The sequence below is a fragment of the Scyliorhinus torazame genome, chromosome 7 (assembly GCF_047496885.1).
Source record: "Scyliorhinus torazame isolate Kashiwa2021f chromosome 7, sScyTor2.1, whole genome shotgun sequence".
Classification (NCBI taxonomy): Eukaryota; Metazoa; Chordata; class Chondrichthyes; order Carcharhiniformes; family Scyliorhinidae; genus Scyliorhinus; species Scyliorhinus torazame.
Genome location: NC_092713.1, coordinates 139721925 through 139744506, shown reverse-complemented (window position 1 = coordinate 139744506; position 22582 = coordinate 139721925). Strand labels below are relative to the sequence as shown.

The window sequence follows — 22582 nt, the reverse complement described above, 5'->3', positions numbered from 1 at the left end:
CTACGTATGCCCCAGAATCAGCTCACTCAGCCCCCTCCGGGAGCCCAACAATTCTTAAGTTCTGCCGGCGGGACCGATTCTCAAGGTCCTCCACCTTCTCCAGAAGCCTTTTCTGCTGGTCCCGAAGCATCCCCACCTCCAGCTCCACCGCTGTTTGATGCTCCTCCTGCTCAGCCAGCGCCTTCTCAACCTTCTGGATCGCCCGATCCTCGGCATCCAATCTGTGCTCCAGCCGATCAATCAATTCTTTAATCGGGTCCAGACAGTCCCGCTTCTGCTTGGCAAAACCGTCCTGGATGACCTGCATCAACTGCTCCGTTGGTCGCTGCGCCATCACCCCAGGGGTCCGGTCCCCGGCTATGCTGTCTCCTGCTGCAGCTTCAACACAGCTCTTGGCTAACGTTTTATTTCTGCCTTTTCGTGCTTTTCGGGTTCTTTTCTCCATTCACTGATACGTGGAAACGGTGCCCAATTGCCTCAGCCTTCAAATTCACCATCTAAAACCAAAAAAAGGTCCAGAAGTCCGACCAGAGCGGGAGCCACCAAATGTGCGAATTACTCCTTCATAGCCGCCACCAGAAGTCCTGCTAGCCCATCAGTTGAGGTGACAGGCGACTACACGGGAGATTGTGCAGGGAGGAAAGTTGGTGGCAACGCCAGAGATAATTAGTGAGGCATTCGAGGACTTTTAATCAGTGGTTGTATTGATCTGAACCCTGGGGGAAGGGCACGGTCGGTATTCCCGGAGGTGGTGAGAGGGAAGGGACAGGGATTGGAGGCACCATTGGGATTGCAGGAGATAATGGGGTTTATTGGGTTGATGCAGTCAGGGAGGCACTGGATCGGAATGGCATTCCAGTAGAATTTTATAAACCATTTTTGGCAGAGTTGGCACCCCACCTCCTGGGGATGTATAATGGCTCGCTATCGCCGGGGGTGGGGAGTTGCCAACCATGCTTGCGCAGTCATCAATCTCTTTGATCCCAAAGAAAGATAAGGATTCAACAGAATTTGAGACTTATAGGCCCATCTCCCTGTTAAATACTGATTTGAAGCTACTGGCTGAGGTACTGGTGAGGCTGTAGTGGGCGTGTGCCAGAGGTGGTCTCAGAGAATCAGTCAGGTTTTGTTAAGGGGCAGTAGTTATCGAGCAACATCAGGAGACTGCTGAATGTGGCAATTACTCCGTCTAGGGGTTAAGTGCTGGAAGTTATTATACCAATGGATGTGGAGAAATGTTTTGACGGGGTAGAATGGAGGTTCCTTTTGAGATACTGGAACTGTTTGGGTTTGAGCAGTTTTTGTGGGTGGGTTTACTGTATGCCACTCCCATGGCAAGTGGGAGGACAAACGTGATGAATTCAGGATATTTTAGGCTGCATAGGGGCATGAGACCGGGATGTCCACTGTGGTTTGCTTTGGCTAGTGAGCATTTGGCTATTCCGCACCAGGCATCAAGAGAGTGGAAGGGCATTGAAAGGGGAGGTAGGGAACATAGGGTGTCACTGTTGCTATGTGTTTCGAAACCGCTGGAATATATTGGGAAAATATTGGACCTACTAGGTACACCAAGCCGCCACGAACAAGTGAGGAATAAAACATTCTGTTTTGGCTCCGCCATACAGAAATATCAGCCAACAATTCTTGAGACATCAACCACATACACCAAAAAAAAAAAAAAGAGCACAAGGACGAAAAGACGATTAGATGAGCAGATCCAGGGACTTCCGGTGGCCATGGTGTGAGTGGTCGCACATTTGGTAGCTCCCGCATGTGGCGGTGTTTTGGGATCTTTTCCCCGAGTAATGGGCGATGTTTGAGTGGAAAAAGGTGCAGGAGTAGTGGAGGAAGAGTTTCTTCCACCAGTGGATAGATTCGCAGACCAGAAGTGGTTTTAGGCGAAAGCTATTGGAGCGAGAAACTTTTACCGCATCACAGAGGAAGATGGCGGAGGGTTAAGGGAGCGGCCTTACCATCTCAGTGGTCTATGGAACAGCTGGTGGACTTCTTCAACGAGAACTTCACCCAGCAGAGGAAGGAGTCTCTGGAAGACTTGGCGAGGACAGTGGATCCGCTTAAGGCGGGGATCGACCGTATGGAGAGGAGGTTGGAATTTCAGAGACAGGCGATCCAGAAGGTGAAGGAGACAGTAGGGGAGCATGAAGCGCAGCTTGCTTCGTTGGCAGCCGAGATGGGGATGATGAGAGATACCCAGAAGCGGCATCAGGAGAACGTGAAGGATCTGGAGAACTGCTCCTAGAGACAGAACCTGAGGATCCTGGGGTTGCCAGAGGGCATTGAGGGAGCGGACGCTGGCTTGTATATGGCCAAGATGTTGGAGAGGTTGCTAGGAGAGGGGGTCTTCGAATGGCCCGAGGTGGATAAGGCACACAGGGCGTTGATGAGGAAGCAGCAGGGCAACGAGCCGCCGAGGACGATGTTTTCTGGACAAGGAGCGGATCCTGAGATGGGCCAGACAGACGAGACGGTGCACCTGGGAGGGCAGTGAACTTTGGCTATACCAGAACCTGGGTGCGGAGCTGACCAAGAGGAGAGCAGACTTTAACAAAGTGAAGGCTGTCCTCTTTAAGAAGTGAAGTTTGGGATGCTGTACCCGGCTCGCCTCTGGGTGACTTACAATGGTCGAGAATATTATTTTGGGGCGCCGGAGGAAGCGATGGAGTTTGAGAGAGACAATGGACTGGCAGGAGAAAGACATTAAACTTTGGAGGCGGTGTTTTTTTTCTTCTTTTCTCTGGGGGCCATTGTCCTTTGTTCTTCTGTGGAGTTGGGATTGCTCCGGTCTTTGAATGTTGATGTTGTTTGCAGCAGGAGAGTTTGGTGCGGGGAAGCGTGGGTGGCGGGGGAATCAATCTTGCGGCCCACTAAGATGAAGGAAGGCCACTCATGTGGCTTACTCACTAGCCTACGTTGCCCATAATTAGTGCAGGAAGAGATCGGGGCACTATTTCTAATGCCGCCCCAATCTTTCAATCCCCCTCAGAATCCCCACCGTGTCTTCCAGAACCAATGCCCCAACCAGAGGGTCCTAGTGCACCCCGCCCTCCTCTTAAGGGCAGGACACCCCCCAGGCCCGATCCTTGGCACAGGCTGTGCAAAGGTGCCCAGGTGCCACCTTGCCCAGAGCCCGACCACCCAGGAGCCTCCGATGGCCTGGGAGATTCCCCCAGGTGCCGTTACACCTGGTCCACGTTTGTGTGGGCCAGCACTAAACGGCAGCATGGCGAGGCCTCCCAGGCACAAACGTTAGTCCCCAGGCCTTGGGAGGAATGAGTGCAAACATGACTAATTTAAATAGATTAATCTGGATCTTGGCCGATGAGGCACCTTGCGAGATTTGACAGTCTCGGCGCATTACCAAGTTGGCCGCAACAAGGACAGTAAATCGTGCCCAATATCTCCTTATGGGTGGTTTGGAATGTAATCATGTTCACTACATTCTTTGCCCAAGCAGAGTGGATTTACAAATACACTTCACAAATGCCACATTCCAGCAAATGATTTTATTGTAGAAAGGTTACATTGAACGTTACATTGAGAAAACCCATTGCAAAGAAAGGCAATCGTCATTAGAATATGATTCTTGTTTGCCCACCTTCAGTAACCTTTGAAGAAAGAACAGGCACCGAGGGGAGTAGTGTAGATGTGAAGAGTCTGCTGACGTGCTTCAGGGTTGAGGTGTGAAGCGCAAGTATTTTTTGGAGGAAGGAAGCGCCTTGATGTGAATTCCCTTCGGGAAGAGTTTTGTTACGTCTTCTTCAGAAATATTGGGAAGGACCATGCAATCCTCACCAGCCTGTGGAGAAATCAAGTTTTTTTTATTTATTTTATTTAAAAAGAGTAAAACTTGCTACCAATACAGTTTTTAAAAATACTACAACAACCTCCACTAGTATTAGACCAAACCCTACCCGTATCAGTGAATGGTTTGAATGGGTGCCTACATGCTATCATTTTCCACCCAACTTTCGGGAAAAAATAACTCCAATTGTAACTTTTATCATTAGTCAAAAAACACATGCAGCCACTTTCACAGCACTCCCATTTTCTCCATCATTGCAAAAATCAGGGAAGATGTACAGATACTGATTTGCCATCACCCATTTCTCTACATGGCAATAAAGATTAAAGTCAGCCCCAGCTCCTCCCCTGTACCAAGTCTCTTGAGCACCATCCCCATGAATTGGTGCTCTTTCTAGTTGTTGGCTACATAAAGTTCAGTATCTGGGGCTACTGCAGCGTGTGGATATAGCTGCATAGGGCAGGCCCTCACCTTCCAGTCCACTGGTGTGGCCACCTTCTTGCAAGCTGTCAACTGCAGGGAATCAATAACTCTGAGAATTTCATCAAAGTTCCTCCCAGTGGTGGCTGGGTACAGGATGGACAACTTCAGTGTCTTGTCAGGGCCAATAACAAACACCTGAATAAAAAGGAGAGAGCACTTCATTTATTTATTTATTAGTTTAGTCAGCGATAGTTAAAATCCAGTTAAACCCAATTAACATCCATCCACGAACGTGCAGTGAGCAATTGGAGAGAAGGTAATGCAATCTGTGGTTCATCAAGGAAAGATGCAATATAAGCATGTAGCTGTAGAAGATCTCGACATAGTAACTTAAACAAGACACCAACTATCCCCATAAGCTGGATTTGTTAGCCCAGCAGAGGGGGGCAGGAGCAAATTAAATTCAAGGATGGAAGAGCTAACTTCTCACACCCGACGGCAAAATTGCTTTCGGCAACGGGTGGAGAATCAATTTTGCCGCCATAATTGGGAGCGGCGCCGGTTTTAAAATTCAACGCTCCCCGAAAATCGGCGTACTCCGAGTATCCACTGCCTCAGGCCATTGCCGGAGGCTCGCCCTGTGATACTCCATTGCCGACCGGCCAAATTCGCAATGGCGCGAGACTCGTGTGGTCTCACCGTCCGGGATCTTTGCGTGGCGGCTGCGGACTCAGTGTGGGGCCGCCATAGTCGGGGGGAGGGCCGATCGGTGGGCAGGGGAGCGAGCAGCCGATGCAGGTCACTATTTAGCCGGTCCAGGTCCGCAGGCTGTGTTCGCCACGGAGCACGACGCAGCCGCTGCATTGCGCATGCATGCCCTCTGACCCTGAAGTGCTGGGGGCCGTATCGACAGCTAGAGCTGCGAGCTCTACGATGGCTGCCTGCTAGCCCCCAGTAAAATGGTGGATCTGTGGCCATTTGACGCCAGTTTTCTTGGCGTAAAACGCCAATGGGAAATCCCATTGACCGGCCAGCGTAACGGAACATCCCGCCGACGTGGTTAGGCAGAAATGTGGCGCGTCGGGGCGGAGCATCCTGCCCCACAGTTTTCACGATGGCGTGGGGACTTAGTTCCAAAAACAAAGAATCCAGCCCCTGATGGGGTACCAGTAGCACCAGCCCACGCTGTGATACAACAACAGTGTACACCCATCACTGATGGCACCAGAGTATGAAGGAAGTAAACTCAGCACCCACACAGAACCCCAGGCCCAATTCCTTCTGGATTTCAAGTAATGTCAAACCTCCCAACATTCCCTGCTTCCTGGCACAGCTTTCAAAAACTTGCTCAGGCAAGTAAAAAGGGTGTCTTCAAACGTCGAGCATGTCTGCTTTCGAGCATGTCCGATGTAGAACAAGAATCCTGTATGGAAGTTGCCGATTCACAAATGAGGGTCATAATGTGGGTAGCCAAGTACTAAAGCCCGCCAATGGTATTTGCCCCCATAAAAGTAACAGGTTGAGCCACATTGCGTTAGCCTTTGCATTGGTGAACTTACAGCACGAGCAGTCAGTGGTAGGCCCTCCTTGTTCCTTTCCGAAGGGTCAAGCATCCCCAGTTGAACGGCCAGTTCTCTCTTTTCATCGGCAATGATGGGGAATGGCAGGTTTTGAACACTCGATTCCCCGATGTATGCATTGATATCCTGCACGTGGCAAACAGAAGTCAGCATGTGTATCTAGAGAGATTTTACTATTACAACTGCCCCCTAATTGAATTCCATGGGAAGACACCTACTAAACTTAACACTGTCTTCAATAGACTGACAAGAATGTTGAATGGCCAACTTATTCCTGGTCTACAGAAGGCACCATCTCAGCCAAGGACCTCATAATGCACACTTGCTTATATATTTTCACCCCAACAGGAGACTTACCAACGATTAATTCCATTTCTCATTCTCAGAGCCTTCCTTTAGTGAGAATGAACAAGTGTCTTACATTCATTACTTTGAAACACAATGGCCACATGCAGCAGCTCTTGGGCACTCAGCAGTACACATCAAACATCTACAAAAAATACAGTGTCAGCTGATAACCTAGTGTTTCTTTTTGTTAAAGGGAAAAATATTGACATAAAATGGCCTAGCAAAACATGAAATGAAAATCGCTTGTCACAAGTAGGCTTCAAATGAAGTTACTGTGAAAAGCCCCTAGTCGCCACATTCCGGAGCCTGTTCGGGGAGGCTGGTACGGGAATTGAACCGTGCTGCTGGCCTGCCTTGGTCTGCTTTCAAACCCAGCGATTTAGCCCTGCGCTAAACCAGCCCCTGGTTTCAGATGGATGGGCAATAAATGCTAGCCCAGCCAACAACATCCACATCCCCTGAATGAATTGACAAAAATGCAGAATTCCCTACTCTGTTGTGGGATTTCAGATGCAACATTCAATCCAAAGGACAGGCCCAACGGGGCAGTCCTCCTTCAATACTGCACTCCATGTGTCAGGATGGATTATGTGCACAAAATCTCAGAGTGGATTTAAGACCCTCAGCTTGTTACACAGACACTCTTCAGTCCTCAAAAGAAAATGCATTTTTCCTGCTCTGGTGTTTATAATAATAATAATCTTTATTACTGTCACAAGTAGGCTTACATTAACACTGCAATGAAGTTACTGTGAAAAGTCCCTAGTCGCCACATTCCGGCGCCTGATCGGGTGCACAGAGGGAGAACCAAAATGCTATTGCTCGATCCATATGGAAACCGAAGTGAGAACAGCTGATCTAGTTTTTCTCAACAGGGCCACAGTTGATTTAATAAGGCAGTATTGAAGCTTAGCGAGGTAGCTCCTTGCATTCATTCATGTCAGAGAGAGCACACGATTTCCACTCCCTGTCACCACATGCAATCAATTAACATGATGCCTCTCCCCCACTATAGTCAATGTATGGATAAATGGAAAGTTTGGCTAGCTCAAGGAGGTTCAAGTGCAATTGCTAATATATTCTGAAATTATTGATGGAAGACAATCAAATTTAGGCATTGCTATTTTCTGGGCTAAAGAAGATAGTGCGTCATGTGAATGTCCCTTTAAGAAATGTTTTTGTCTTATCACATGGCTTCAGTGATGTCATTGTGTGGGTGGAGCTAGTCTGTGGCTCTGGGAGTTGGTTTTACTTTCGCTTTGGTTTGGAGCTGGTTTGCGGTTCTGAGTTTTACTTTGAGTTTGAACTGGCTTGTGCTGCAAAGGTTGAAAAGAAGGATTTCTCTATCTTCATTTTAAAAGCTGTTTCCAGACTGCTTGAATGAAGAGCTGGGGAACAGAGCCAGGAGGCAGAATTTGAGGATCGTTGCCCCCCCCCCTCCCAAGTGCTGTGAGGGATTGGATGCGGGTGCATACGTGACGGGTATGCTTGAGGCGTTGATGGGACGGGACCCCTCGAGTTGGATGGGGCGCATAGAGCCCCCGCAAGGAAGCCCAGGTCGGGCGACCGACCGAGGGCCTTGATGGTCCGCTTTCACCGGCTTGCTGACAGGGAACGTGTGCTGCGATGGGCCAAGGCGGAGAGGAGCAGCAGGTGGGAGAACTGCGAGGTGCGCATTTACCAGGACTTGGGAACGGAGCTGGCCAAGAGGCGTGCAGGATTCATCAAGGAAAAGGCAGCCCTCTACAAAAAGGAGGTGAGGTTTGGAATGCTGTATCCTGCGAAGCTTCGGGTAACGTTTGAGGAACTCCATCACTACTTTGAGACACCAGAACAGGTTTGGATTTTCATTAAAGGTAAGAAACTGGACTTGAACTAACGGGCACTTGTTTTTTTCAGAGCTGTATAGTGGCAGCGGTCTGTTAACCAAATTTGCTCTGACTAGGTGTGGACTTTTATTAAAAGCTGGACTCGAACTAAAGGACTCTGGGCTCACATAGCTTTTGTGTGGCGGCGGTTTGTTAAATTATCCTGTACTGTAATGTTTTATCCAAGATTGTTTTCAGCCTGGACAGAGGGCGCACTGTTTAGGGTGTTTTGGGGAGCTTGCAACGAAGGGGGGGGGGGGGGGGGGGGGCTGCAAAGGGGGCCCTGCACTTGGTACCTTTTGGCAGGAGATCGGGGCCTCTGATGGGGGGGGGGGGGCTATGGGCTGGTTGAGGGACTTGAAAGGAAACCCGCTCTCATTCGGCGAAGCAATTCCTGAAGAACTCCATCTGTTGCTCCCTTGGCCAGTGATTGAGATGCAATCAGGTTAATGGGTCCTTGGCGTGTGGGGGGAGGGCGGGAGACAGAAAAGCTCCAAGGGCAGGGGTCAGCGGGCTAGCGTAGGTCAGGGGCACCAGGGAGAGTAGGAGGAGGGGCGGACTCAGGCCAAGTGGGCCACGGGGGGGGGGGGGGGGGGGAGAAGAGCTGAGTAGAGTGAAGGAAACTTAAGTGGGCAAGGGGGAGGGTGACCAGGGGTCCCCCGGGGGAGAAAGTCGCTTGCAGACTCTCAGAAGCAGCGCAGGAAACCGACAGCAGCAGCACCTAGGGTGGGGGGAGGGGGGTAGAGCCACGTTAGTTTAGTTGAACACGTGTGGCATGGGCAAACAGAGCTGACAGGGGAAGTGCCTTATTAACATGTTTATTCTTTTCCACTGTTCGTTTTGACTATGTTAAGGCTCTTTGCATATGGCCTTTTTTTCTCTCTGCAAATATTACAAATTTGTTTTAAATGAAAAAATCTCAAAAAAAGAGAAAAATAATGCAGAAAGGCAGTCATGAAACAGGTTTAGATTAGACAGCGTCAATTGGAGAGCCAGCACCGGAACAATGGCAAAGCCAGCACTTTTTGCACCAATAGTCTTTTTTTGGTTCTATAACTTATTATTGCTTTGTTTGGACCGTTGCAACAAGGTACAGTGATTGGAGTTTTATAAAGCCACTGCCAGAAAGTGTACCTGGGCACGTAACAGTTAAATAATGCGTGCCTAGCATAAAAATTTCTGCAGAATCTGGCCAGTTGGGAGTTGGCTGGACACCAGCATTTTGCAGAGTACAGACATACAGAGGAACCATTCAGTGACTGGTTTTTGTTTAAGTTAAAAAAAAGAGAGTCAAACTCCTATCAGCTCAATGACACTGCATGCAACTTCATGAGGATCTTCTGATACTCTTATCCAGTCCAGGATGTGGGAATGCTGTTGAAAGGTTTTTTAAAAAAAGAACAACAAAACAAACAAAAGCATCAGCTGTGTTGGCAGCATTACAGAATGCTGGATTTCAAGTGAAGTAATAATAGCTGGTTATACTATCAGCCCAAGAATAAGAGGGTTTAAGTTGCCAGGGACACTAAAAACTCTTTACAACTTTCCTGCTGATTTCATAAGTTCATAAGATATAGGAGCAGAATTAGGTCATTTGGCCCATCGACTCTTAGAACATAGAAAAATACAGCACAGAACAGACCCTTCTGCCCACGATGTTGTGCCGAACCTTTGTCCTAGATTAATCATAGATTATCATTGAATTTACAGTGCAGAAGGAGGCCATTCGGCCCATTGAGTCTGCACCGGCTCTTGGAAAGTGCACCCTACCCAAAGTCAACACCTCCACCCAACACTAAGGGCAATTTTCTATCATGATTTATTACATAAGCAAGTTTTATCCATGTTGGATAAGTCAGACCGCAAACAGAAGGGCAGGGATTACACCAGCAGAGTCCAAAGGTGCATAAATGAACCACAATAATCCAGTGTTAAATTACACAACAGGTAGGGCAGCACAGTGGTTAATACTGCTGCCTCACTGCGCCGAGGTCCCAGGTTCGATTCCGGCCCTGGGTCACTGTCCCCGTGTGGAGTTTGCACATTCTTCCAGTGTTTGCGTGGGTTTCGCCCCCACAAGATATGCAGGCTAGGTGGATTGGCCATGCTAAATTGCTCCTTAATTTGAAAAAATGAATTGGGTACTCTAAATTTAAAAGGCACTGTAGCAACTATGATTCAACTGTGATATAAAATGGCTGAAGATAGGCTGTACTTTGTACTTTGCTTATAAACAAACTCCTGGACAAATGTCAGCAATTGGTAAAACAGAACAAAGTTAAATATAGATATTAGGAGCAGGAGCAGGCCATTTGGCCCCTCAAGCCTGTCCACCATTTAATATGATCATCTCAGCACCATACTCCGGCTCTCTCCCCATACCCCTTGATGCCTTTTGTGTCTAGAGATCTATCTATTTCCTGTCTAAACACATTCAGTGACTTGGCTTCCACAGCCTTGAGTGGTAGAAAATTCCACAAGTTCACAATCCTCCAAGTGAAGAAATCTCTCCTCATCACAGGCCTAACTGTCTACCTCATGTCCCTAGACTGTGAACCCTTGCATACTTTGGTTTTTAAAGGAGCAATTTAATGTGGCCAATCCACCTACCCTGCATATCTTTGGGTTGTGGGGGTGAGACCCTTCCTAACCATTTTGGACACGAAGGGCAATTTATAATGGCCAATCCACCTAACCTGCACGTGTTTGGACTGTTTGAGGAAACAGGAGCACCCGGAGGAAATCCACGCAGACACGGGGAGAACATGCAGACTCCTCACAGACAGTGACTCAGCAGAGAATCGAACCTGGGACCCTGGCGCTGTGAAGCCACAGTGCTATCCACTTGAGCTACCGTGCTGCCCTGAAATTCCTACACGGGTAGGTTCCAGTTGCTAGATCATGAAGAAACTCTGCAGCTACCTAGGCTCTAAAGCTATACTTGTGACATTTGGGGCTAAGTTTTAGGGGAGGGGGGTGGTGCCTGGTTCCGAGACTATAGTTAATCCAAATTTTTGGGGCGGGAATGATCGGGCACACTCGAAGATGCGTTTTGGAGGCTAGATGGGGGAAACACAAAGTGAGGGTGCCCCTGAATCTCACAGGACACCTCCCAAAGGAGGCACCATTCCTCCTTCCCATTTTTTCACTTCAGATGGTGAAAAAGCAGAGGCTCCACTATTTCCTACCTGCCAATGCCAACCGCATTATGGCCTGGGTAGTGAATAATTCCAATCAATTGGGCCGTTAACCAGCTCAATTCCCATTAATATATATATTTTTAAATGGCAGAGATGAGGAGGAATTTCTTCAGCCAGAGGGGGGTGAACCACCGCCTGCTCATTGTATTATAGGTCAGGGTTAGGCAGGAAGGTGCTGGGTTGTTCATTACTGTGGAGAGCTGTAGGTGCTGGTCTAGCCACCGGTCACATTTACCTGCCCCCTCCACCACCACCGAAAACATGGCCAGCAGGGGGAGGGGCGGGGGGGGGCATACAATTCAGCCCTTTGTTGCCCTATGTACAATATTGATGTGAGTAAAGGTAAATATAAGACCATAAAACATAGGAGCAGAATTAGTCCACTCGGCCCATCGGGTCTGCTACGCCATTCAATCATGGCTGGTATTTTTCTCATCCCCATTCTCCTGCCTTCTCCCCATATTAATCAAGAACCTATCTATCTCTGTCTTAAAGACACTCAGTGATTTGGCCTCCACAGCCTTCTGCGGCAGAGTTCCACAGATTCCCCACCCCGCTTTTCACAGTAACTTCATTTGAAGCCCACTTGTGACAATAAACGATTTTCATTTCATTTCTCTGGCTGAAGAAATTCCTCCTCATCTGTTTTAAAGGAGCGTCTTTTTTAGTGTGAGATGGTGTTCTCTGCTTCTAGTTTTTCCTACAAGTGGAAACATCTTCTCCACATCCACTCTATCCAGGCGTCACAGTATCCTGTAAGTTTCAATAAGATTCCCCTCATCCTTCTAAACTCCAACGAGTACAAACCCAGAGTCCTCAACCGTTCCTCATAGGACAAGCTCATTCCAGGGATCCTTCTTGTGAACCTCCTCTGGACCTTTTCCAAGGCCTGCAGATCCTTCCTTAGATACAGGGTCCAAAACTGCTCAAAATACTCCAAATGGGGTCTGACCAGGGCCTTACATAGCCTCAGATGTACATCTCTGGTCTATTCTAGCCTTCTCGACCTGAATGCTAACATTACATTTGCCTTCCTAACTGCCGACTGAACCTGCACGTAAACCTTAAGAGAATCGTGGACAAGGACTCCGAAGTCCCTTTATGCTTCTGATTTCCTAAGCATTTCCCCATTTAGAAAATAAATTCCTCCTTCCAAAGTGCAAAACCTCACACTTTCCACATTGTATTCCATCTGCCACTTCTTTGCCGACTCTCCTAGCCTGTCCCAAGTCCTTCTGCAGCCCCGCTGCTTCCTCAATACTACCTGCCCCTTTACAGATCTTTGTATCACCTGCAAGCTTAGCAACAGTGCCTTCAGTACCTTCTTCCAGATCGTTAATGTATATTGTGAAAAGTTGTGGTTCCAGCACCGACCCCTGAGGCACACCAGTAGTAACCGGCTGCCATCCTGAAAAAGACCCCATATGGGTCAGCGATGGAAAAGAAAGACACATGTTGTGCTTGGACCAAAAAAGGGATTGTGGCTATACAATGTAGGCCATTCAGCCCATTGAGACTGCTCTGTCATTCAATGAGATATGATTGATCTGGCCGGATGATCCTGAACTCCACTTTCCTGCCTTACCCCATGACACTCAATTCCCTAACTGATTAAAAATCTGTCTTGAACATACATCACAACACAGCCTCTACAGTAATGAACAACCCAGCACCTCTAGCTCTCTGCATTAACGAACAACCCAGCCTCTACGGTTCTCTGCATTAACAAACAACCCAGCACCTCTACGGCAACGAACAACCCAGCACCTCTACGGCAACGAACAACCCAGCGCCTCTACGGCAACGAACAACCCAGCACCTCTACGGCAACGAACAACCCAGCACCTCTACGGCAACGAACAACCCAGCGCCTCTACGGCAACGAACAACCCAGCACCTCTACGGCAACGAACAACCCAGCCTCTACGGCAACGAACAACCCAGCACCTCTAGCTCTCTGCATTAACGAACAACCCAGCCTCTACGGCAACGAACAACCCAGCACCTCTACGGCAACGAACAACCCAGCACCTCTACGGCAACGAACAACCCAGCCTCTACGGCAACGAACAACCCAGCCTCTACGGCAACGAACAACCCAGCACCTCTACGGCAACGAACAACCCAGCGCCTCTACGGCAACGAACAACCCAGCACCTCTACGGCAACGAACAACCCAGCCTCTACGGCAACGAACAACCCAGCACCTCTACGGCAACGAACAACCCAGCCTCTACGGTTCTCTGAATTAACAAACAACCCAGCACCTCTACGGCAACGAACAACCCAGCACCTCTACGGCAACGAACAACCCAGCGCCTCTACGGCAACGAACAACCCAGCGCCTCTACGGCAACGAACAACCCAGCGCCTCTACGGCAACGAACAACCCAGCCTCTACGGCAACGAACAACCCAGCCTCTACGGCAACGAACAACCCAGCCTCTACGGCAACGAACAACCCAGCCTCTACGGCAACGAACAACCCAGCCTCTACGGCAACGAACAACCCAGCCTCTACGGCAACGAACAACCCAGCCTCTACGGCAACGAACAACCCAGCGCCTCTACGGCAACGAACAACCCAGCGCCTCTACGGCAACGAACAACCCAGCACCTCTACGGCAACGAACAACCCAGCCTCTACGGCAACGAACAACCCAGCCTCTACGGCAACGAACAACCCAGCCTCTACGGCAACGAACAACCCAGCCTCTACGGCAACGAACAACCCAGCCTCTACGGTTCTCTGCATTAACAAACAACCCAGCACCTCTACGGCAACGAACAACCCAGCGCCTCTACGGCAACGAACAACCCAGCCTCTACGGCAACGAACAACCCAGCGCCTCTACGGCAACGAACAACCCAGCACCTCTACGGCAACGAACAACCCAGCGCCTCTACGGCAACGAACAACCCAGCGCCTCTACGGCAACGAACAACCCAGCGCCTCTACGGCAACGAACAACCCAGCGCCTCTACGGCAACGAACAACCCAGCACCTCTACGGCAACGAACAACCCAGCCTCTACGGCAACGAACAACCCAGCCTCTACGGCAACGAACAACCCAGCCTCTACGGCAACGAACAACCCAGCCTCTACGGCAACGAACAACCCAGCCTCTACGGCAACGAACAACCCAGCCTCTACGGCAACGAACAACCCAGCCTCTACGGCAACGAACAACCCAGCCTCTACGGCAACGAACAACCCAGCCTCTACGGCAACGAACAACCCAGCCTCTACGGCAACGAACAACCCAGCCTCTACGGCAACGAACAACCCAGCCTCTACGGCAACGAACAACCCAGCCTCTACGGCAACGAACAACCCAGCCTCTACGGCAACGAACAACCCAGCCTCTACGGCAACGAACAACCCAGCCTCTACGGCAACGAACAACCCAGCACCTCTACGGCAACGAACAACCCAGCCTCTACGGCAACGAACAACCCAGCACCTCTACGGCAACGAACAACCCAGCCTCTACGGTTCTCTGCATTAACAAACAACCCAGCGCCTCTACGGCAACGAACAACCCAGCGCCTCTACGGCAACGAACAACCCAGCACCTCTACGGCAACGAACAACCCAGCACCTCTACGGCAACGAACAACCCAGCCTCTACGGTTCTCTGCATTAACAAACAACCCAGCACCTCTACGGCAACGAACAACCCAGCCTCTACGGCAACGAACAACCCAGCACCTCTACGGCAACGAACAACCCAGCCTCTACGGCAACGAACAACCCAGCACCTCTACGGCAACGAACAACCCAGCCTCTACGGCAACGAACAACCCAGCGCCTCTACGGCAACGAACAACCCAGCGCCTCTACGGCAACGAACAACCCAGCGCCTCTACGGCAACGAACAACCCAGCGCCTCTACGGCAACGAACAACCCAGCACCTCTACGGCAACGAACAACCCAGCACCTCTACGGCAACGAACAACCCAGCCTCTACGGCAACGAACAACCCAGCCTCTACGGCAACGAACAACCCAGCCTCTACAGCAACGAACCAACCTCTACAGCAACGAACAACCCAGCCTCTACGGTAACGAACAACCCAGCGCCTCTACGGCAACAAACAACCCAGCCTCTACGGCAACAAACAACCCAGCCTCTACGGCAACAAACAACCCAGCCTCTACGGCAACAAACAACCCAGCCTCTACGGCAACAAACAACCCAGCCTCTACGGCAACAAACAACCCAGCCTCTACGGCAACAAACAACCCAGCCTCTACGGCAACAAACAACCCAGCCTCTACGGCAACAAACAACCCAGCCTCTACAGTAACGAACAACCCAGCCTCTACAGTAACGAACAACCCAGCCTCTACGGCAACGAACAACCCAGCCTCTACAGTAACGAACAACCCAGCCTCTACAGTAACGAACAACCCAGCCTCTACAGTAACGAACAACCCAGCCTCCACAGTAACGAACAACCCAGCCTCCACAGTAACGAACAACCCAGCCTCCACAGCAACGAACAACCCAGCCTCTACAGAGTCGAACAACCCAGCCTCTACAGTAACGAACAACCCAGCCTCTACAGTAACGAACAACCCAGCCTCCACAGTAACGAACAACCCAGCCTCCACAGTAACGAACAACCCAGCCTCTACAGTAACGAACAACCCAGCCTCTACAGTAACGAACCCAGCCTCTACAGTAACGAACAACCCAGCCTCTACAGTAACGAACCCAGCCTCTACAGTAACGAACAACCCAGCACCTACAGCTCTCTGCAGTAACGAACAACCCAACCTCTACAGCTCTCTGCATTAACAAACAACCCGGCACCATCAGCAACGAACCCAGCCACTACAGCAACGAACAACCCAGCACCTACAGCTCTCTGCAGTAACAAACCCAGCCTCTATAGCTCTCTGCATGAACGAACAACCCAGCCTCGACAGCTCTCTGCAGTAACGAACAACCCAGCCTCGACAGCTCTCTGCAGTAACGAACAACCCAGCCTCTACAGTAACGAACAACCCAGCCTCTACATTAACCCAGCCTCTACAGCTCTCTGCAGTAACGAACAACCCAGCACCTACAGCTCTCTGCAGTAACGAACAACCCAGCACCTACAGCAATGAACAACCCAGCCTCTACATTAACCCAACCTCTACAGCTCTCTGCAGTAACGAACAACCCAGCACCTACAGCTCTCTGCAGTAACGAACAACCCAGCCTCTACAGTAACGAACAACCCAGCCTCTACAGTAACCCAGCCTCTACAGCTCTCTGCAGTAACGAACAACCCAGCACCTACAGCTCTCTGCAGTAACGAACAACCCAGCACCTACAGCAATGAACAACCCAGCCTCTACAGTAACGAACAACCCAGCCTCTACAGTAACCCAGCCTCTACAGCTCTCTGCAGTAACGAACAACCCAGCACCTACAGCTCTCTGCAGTAACGAACAACCCAGCACCTACAGCTCTCTGCAGTAACGAACAACCCAGCACCTACAATTCTCTGCAGTAACGAACAACCCAGCACCTACAATTCTCTGCAGTAACGAACAACCCAGCACCTACAGCTCTCTGCAGTAACAAACAACCCAGCACCTACAGCTCTCTGCAGTAACGAACAACCCAACCTCTACAGCTCTCTGCATTAACAAACAACCCGGCACCATCAGCAACGAACCCAGCCTCTACAGCAACGAACAACCCAGCACCTACAGCTCTCTGCAGTAACAAACCCAGCCTCTATAGCTCTCTGCATGAACGAACAACCCAGCCTCGACAGCTCTCTGCAGTAACGAACAACCCAGCCTCTACAGTAACGAACAACCCAGCCTCTACATTAACCCAGCCTCTGCAGCTCTCTGCAGTAACGAACGCCCTAGCATCTACAGCTCTCTGCAGTAACGAACAACCCAGCACCTACAGCAATGAACAACCCAGCCTCTACAGTAACGAACAACCCAGCCTCTACAGTAACCCAGCCTCTACAGCTCTCTGCAGTAACGAACAACCCAGCACCTACAGCTCTCTGCAGTAACGAACAACCCAGCACCTACAGCAATGAACAACCCAGCCTCTACAGTAACGAACAACCCAGCCTCTACAGTAACCCAGCCTCTACAGCTCTCTGCAGTAACGAACAACCCAGCACCTACAGCTCTCTGCAGTAACGAACAACCCAGCACCTACAATTCTCTGCAGTAACGAACAACCCAGCACCTACAATTCTCTGCAGTAACGAACAACCCAGCACCTACAGCTCTCTGCAGTAACAAACAACCCAGCACCTACAGCTCTCTGCAGTAACAAACAACCCAGCCTCTACAGCTCTCTGCAGTAACGAACAACCCAGCACCTACAGTTCTCTGCAGTAACGAACAACCCAGCACCTACAGCTCTCTGCAGTAACGAACAACCCAGCACCTACAGTTCTCTGCATTAACGAACAACCCAGCTTCTACAGCTATCTGCAGTAACGAACAACCCAGCCTCTACAACTCTCTGCAGAAATGAAGAACCCAGCACCTACAGCTCTCTGTATGAACGAACAACCCAGCACCTACAGCTCTGCAACAACAAATTCAACAGATTCACTACCCTCAAGAGAAGAAACTCCTCCTCATTCCGGTCTTAAATGAGCGACCTCTTACTCGGAGTATGCTGTCTGATCCTAGACTCTCCCACAAGGGGAAACAATCACTCCGCATCCACCCAGTCAAGCTCCCCGAGAATCCTATATATCTCAATAAGGTTGCCACCGCACTAATTTGAAATTGCTGGTATCATTTGACCCCTTTAGATAAATTGCTGGACTTACCGGTGAAAAACTGCATTGAGTTTATTTCCCTTCAGACATTGAGTGTCCTATATTATATATACACACATCACTGAAATTATTTATTTAACATTTCCAAAATTCTCTCATAACGTGCCTCCCGTATAAACATATTTCACAACTTTGCACTTCTAAGCAAAGCACATGACAATATGCTATTGTAACTGGCACTCCTCTATTTTGACTTGTTTGAAAGTGGAGGTGATCTCAATGATCTGAAGGCGAGTCTTTATTGGACTCGAAACGTTAGCCCGGTTTCTCTCTCAACAGATGTTGTTTGACCTGAGTTTTTCCAGCAATTTTGTTTTTTGTTACCAATAAAATTAGTATTAAGTTCAATGCATTAAATGGCTAGCTGTTAAGTTCAATACAGTGAATTATACCTTGGTCCATCCATGGTGATCCTGAACACTGTCAATTGAGAGAGCTATAATTTTCACGTTGCGTTTTTTAAATTCTGGAGCCAACTTTGCCATGCGGCCCAATTCTGTGGTGCAGACAGGGGTGTAGTCTGCTGGGTGGGAGCACAGGAGGCCCCATCTGAACAACAAACAAAAAGCCATCAGTACACCACATCCCATTTTTACAAAATGGTGCAGAAGGATCGGAGTGTCCTCGTGCATGAATCACAGAAAGGTACAATGTAGGTAATAAATAAGGCAAATGGAATTCTGACCTTTATAGATGAAGGAATAGAGTATAAAAGTAGAGAAGTGTTGATGCAACTGTACAAGGCATTGGTGAGACCCCCACTGGAGTACTGTATATAGTTTTGGTTCCCTTATTTGGGGGAGGGATGTAGTTGCATTAGAGGCAGTTCAGAGGAGGTCCACTAGATTGATTCCGGAGATTAGGGGTTTGTCTTATGAAGATAAGTTTGAGCAGTTTAGGTCCATATTCTCTCGAGAGTTTAGAAGAATGAGAGGAGATTTAATTGTTTGTACAAGATGATACAAAGGTAACAAAGTGGATGCTTCCTCTTGTGGGGGAAATCTGGAATGAGAGATCACAGTTTTAGGATAAGGGGTAGCAGATTTAAAGCAGAGATGAGGAGGAATTACTTCCCTCAAAGGATTGTGAATCTGTGGAATTCACTACCACAGAGTGCAGTGGATGCTGGGACATTGAGTAAATTAATTGCCTGCTCCTAGCTCAGATGTTCTTAATCATTTGAAAAGAGTTGCTTTTTCAAAACTAAAAAAAAAAAGTGACGAGATACTACTTTTTTCAGCGTTTATGCAGAAGATTTAATTTGGGTATTTCCGAACTGTGTTCCCTATCCAAAAACACACAACTTTCCCGGTTAGATCTTACACCGAGTTTTCAACACAGAAACAGGCAACTTGGTCTAACTGGTCTGTGCAGCGCTTAAATTTCACATGACCCTCCTCCCACCCTGCTTCTTTTGTGCTCTATTTCTCCCCTCTAGGAATGCACAGGAAGGCATTTTCTCCTGACTGGAGTAAGTATGGTCTCAGAGTAGGTAACGTTCAGCATCTCACTTGAATGGTCAGTCAGGGAAAAAGGTTGACAGTGACTGTTTGGAGAGTATTTAACAGGCCATCAAAGTTCCCATCTGAATCCAAACACATCCACTTGCAGCTTAAATTGGCCTGGGAGGGAGCAGAATGGCAGAGGGCAAAACAGGAATAGAGTAATGGCTAACTTTTGGACTCCAGGTCACTTCCTAATCACTTCCTGAACAAACTTGCTGACAGCAATCATGATCTATCAGTAGTTCTGCAACAGTACGAGCCTGGAGGCGAGGAAAACCCCCAGATGTAAAAAAATTGTGAAATCCATAAGCCCAAAGCCTTGTACACTTACCCACATCATATCTTAAATTACTCATTTACTGCATTAAAATTTAAAAAAATTTTTTTTTTTTTTTTTTTTTTAAACTGAAAGAAATCAATCCAATTTATGTTTCATTTAATTAGGTTTAACTGCATATACGGCCTAGTTGTGCAGCATATTTGGCAACTAACCTTGCAAGATAACTCTAAAAGTAGCAAGACCTGTTTTGTAACTTGAGGAAGTTGGCAGTAAATGAACATGGATTTATTTAACTATATTGAGAGTTCTGTTCAAAGCAGTATATTGCACCCAGTTCAGTCCTTGCTGGGAAAACCCCACCAGGCCCTGCCTTGGGCCAGCTTTTATATAAGTACATAACGAACCCCAGACGGGTGGCCTCTGCCCCCTATCTGGGAAGCTCATACTCCAGGAGGAGATCAATAATGGTTTGCCCTCCTTGTGGGGGTTAGGACAACTTGCAAAGATCTCAAGTATCTCATAATAATATTACCGCGATCTGAAGGGATGTAGAAAAAACTCGGATGATAGCAGGAAGAGCAAGTAGATCATCTTAATTATTTTAAGCTGCTTTATATTTTGTTCTGGTTTTAAATTTAGATTTTGGGAGGCTGGCAGCCATGAGCCAATTTTCCCCATTTACACCGTGCAATACAACATCTCACCGCGCATGCGTGGTTGCCGTCCTGTCCAAACCCGCCCCGCAAGAAGATGGGGGACGGATCTTGCGGGGCCGCGGAAGGAAGGAGGTCCTCCTTCAGAGAGGACGGCCCGATGATCGATGGGCACCGATCGCGGGCCACCCCATATTGCAGGTGAAGCCCGGTGCAGAATCCCCCCTCGCCCCCCCCCCCCCCCCCACACAGGCCGCCCCCCCCAGCGTTCACGCACCGCCCACGACTGCAGCGACCCGGTGTGGATGGCGCCGGGGGGAACCCGCCGTTTTGGCCTGGCCGCTCGGCCCATCCGGGCCTCAGAATAGCGGGGGTGCCGGAGAATCGCTATTTTGGGTGTCTCCGGCGATTCTCCGGCCTGCGAAACTCGACCGGGCCGTTCCCGCCGCTTGGGAGAATCGCGGGAGGGCGTTGGACTGGCGTCCCCGGAAATTTTGGCGGCCCAGGCGATTCTCGCAACCCGCGTGGGAGTGGAGAATCGCGCCCATGATGTTTCAATGAAATCCCGATATTTTTCTAAACTCCAGTGAACACAGAATTGGGCTTGGTGCTGTAAAACACTGGGAGCTGGTTTCTCCCAGAAACGTCTATTAGGATCAGGTTAATAGTTGCCGCATACTGCAATCACGGCCAGAATTCTCCAGCCATTCGCATGCCCTCTTCCAGTGGGTTTCCTGGCAGCGTAGGGTGGCTTCAATGAAAGTAGAGAATCCCGCCACCAAGAAACACACAGCTGGGGGAACCGGAGAAACCGCCTCACATCATGATTTTAAGAGTGAAAGATTGATGCTTGCGGGAGGGTTTAAGGAAGAAGCTGTTTGAAGTTTTGAACAACCTGTCCAATTGCAGCCAACTGGCAGATACTCACTAAAGTGTATTAACTTAATCAGGCTGCACCAATAGGTGTGGCAGCATCCGAGGAAAGTTGAAGTTTAATCAGACAATAACACTTTGATCTCTGTTCCCTTGGGGAGTGGCGAAACCGTTTAGAATACTGTCGACTTTGACATAGAGCTTAAAAGATCGTTGGGACGTGATTGCACACCGAACCTCGACAGCAGGCATCCACTGGGTTATGGGTTCAGAAACAGGTGGGCAGCGTGAACCCGGTCCTCCTCCCACCTCCCTATATTGCTCCATGACCACACATATGCCCTTCAGAATAAGGTCATTGCAACTGCGCACTGCACAGAACAGCAGCACAGCTTCCGTTCCAACAGCATGACATTCTATATTTAACGTTATATTTTCACTTACCTTCACCACTGAATATCTCCCTCACACACAAATCCCATACAGAATGGCATGCTCTATCCACGGTGTCTCTTTCCGTTTGCTTATAGGATCCTAGATCGTGTAAGCAACATTTCTAAGCTTCTTCAAAGAGTAGCCACGTAGCCGCTCTCACTTTATAAAAAAGCAGTTTAAAACCGAGAAATGTTGATACATGAAACGCGTTTGCAACAGTGGCAGGTTCTGCGCAGGCGCCGCGTGTCACAACGTTCTACACGCCTGAAACTTACAAGCTGTTCAATTTTTCTTAAAACTTACGAGTTTCCCAGCCAGTCATGAAATTTAATCCTTCCTGCAGTTGTGTCAGCTTCAAAATTTGGGAAGACGTCGCCCAGAGTGATCCCCATTGCTGTTAACTTGAATTTTGTTTTAGCCCGACTCCCAGGAACTGACAAAAGACTGCACAGGAATAAAAGGGGGTGGGAATGAGGAAGTGTGTTGCACCAATAAGGTTTGGAGGGAGAACACGCGAGTTTTACTCAATTGCAACTTGGTCTGGCTTCGTTGCCCGCAAAACCTTATCAATTACTGATCTCGGAGAAATAGTAAAAAGACCATGTGCGACATGTTACTCGGCTCATTTGCAGCTAGGCAAGGAGTAAGCATGAATTAGAGTTAGCCGGAGCTTTGTAATATTAATATCAAATTCATGGTCAGCGAACACTGTACTTGAAAGGACCATCCATTCCGACAAACTTTGCTTTTGCCCAATAGTCATGCAAACTT

The 22582-nt window shown here is 49.0% G+C and overlaps 1 protein-coding gene across 1 annotated transcript; it reads right to left on the bottom strand.

Annotated features, from left to right (window-relative positions):
- Positions 1–3509: 3509 nt before the first annotated feature.
- prdx6 (peroxiredoxin 6) lies at positions 3510–22293 on the bottom strand. The gene is made up of 5 exons (XM_072511573.1): positions 22115–22293; positions 18458–18614; positions 5806–5952; positions 4295–4441; positions 3510–3817 (listed from the first exon to the last, which is right to left on the bottom strand). The coding sequence occupies exons 1-5, from the start codon at positions 22201–22203 to the stop codon at positions 3689–3691; spliced, it is 669 nt and encodes a 222-aa protein (XP_072367674.1). The 5' UTR covers positions 22204–22293; the 3' UTR covers positions 3510–3688.
- Positions 22294–22582: the final 289 nt, after the last annotated feature.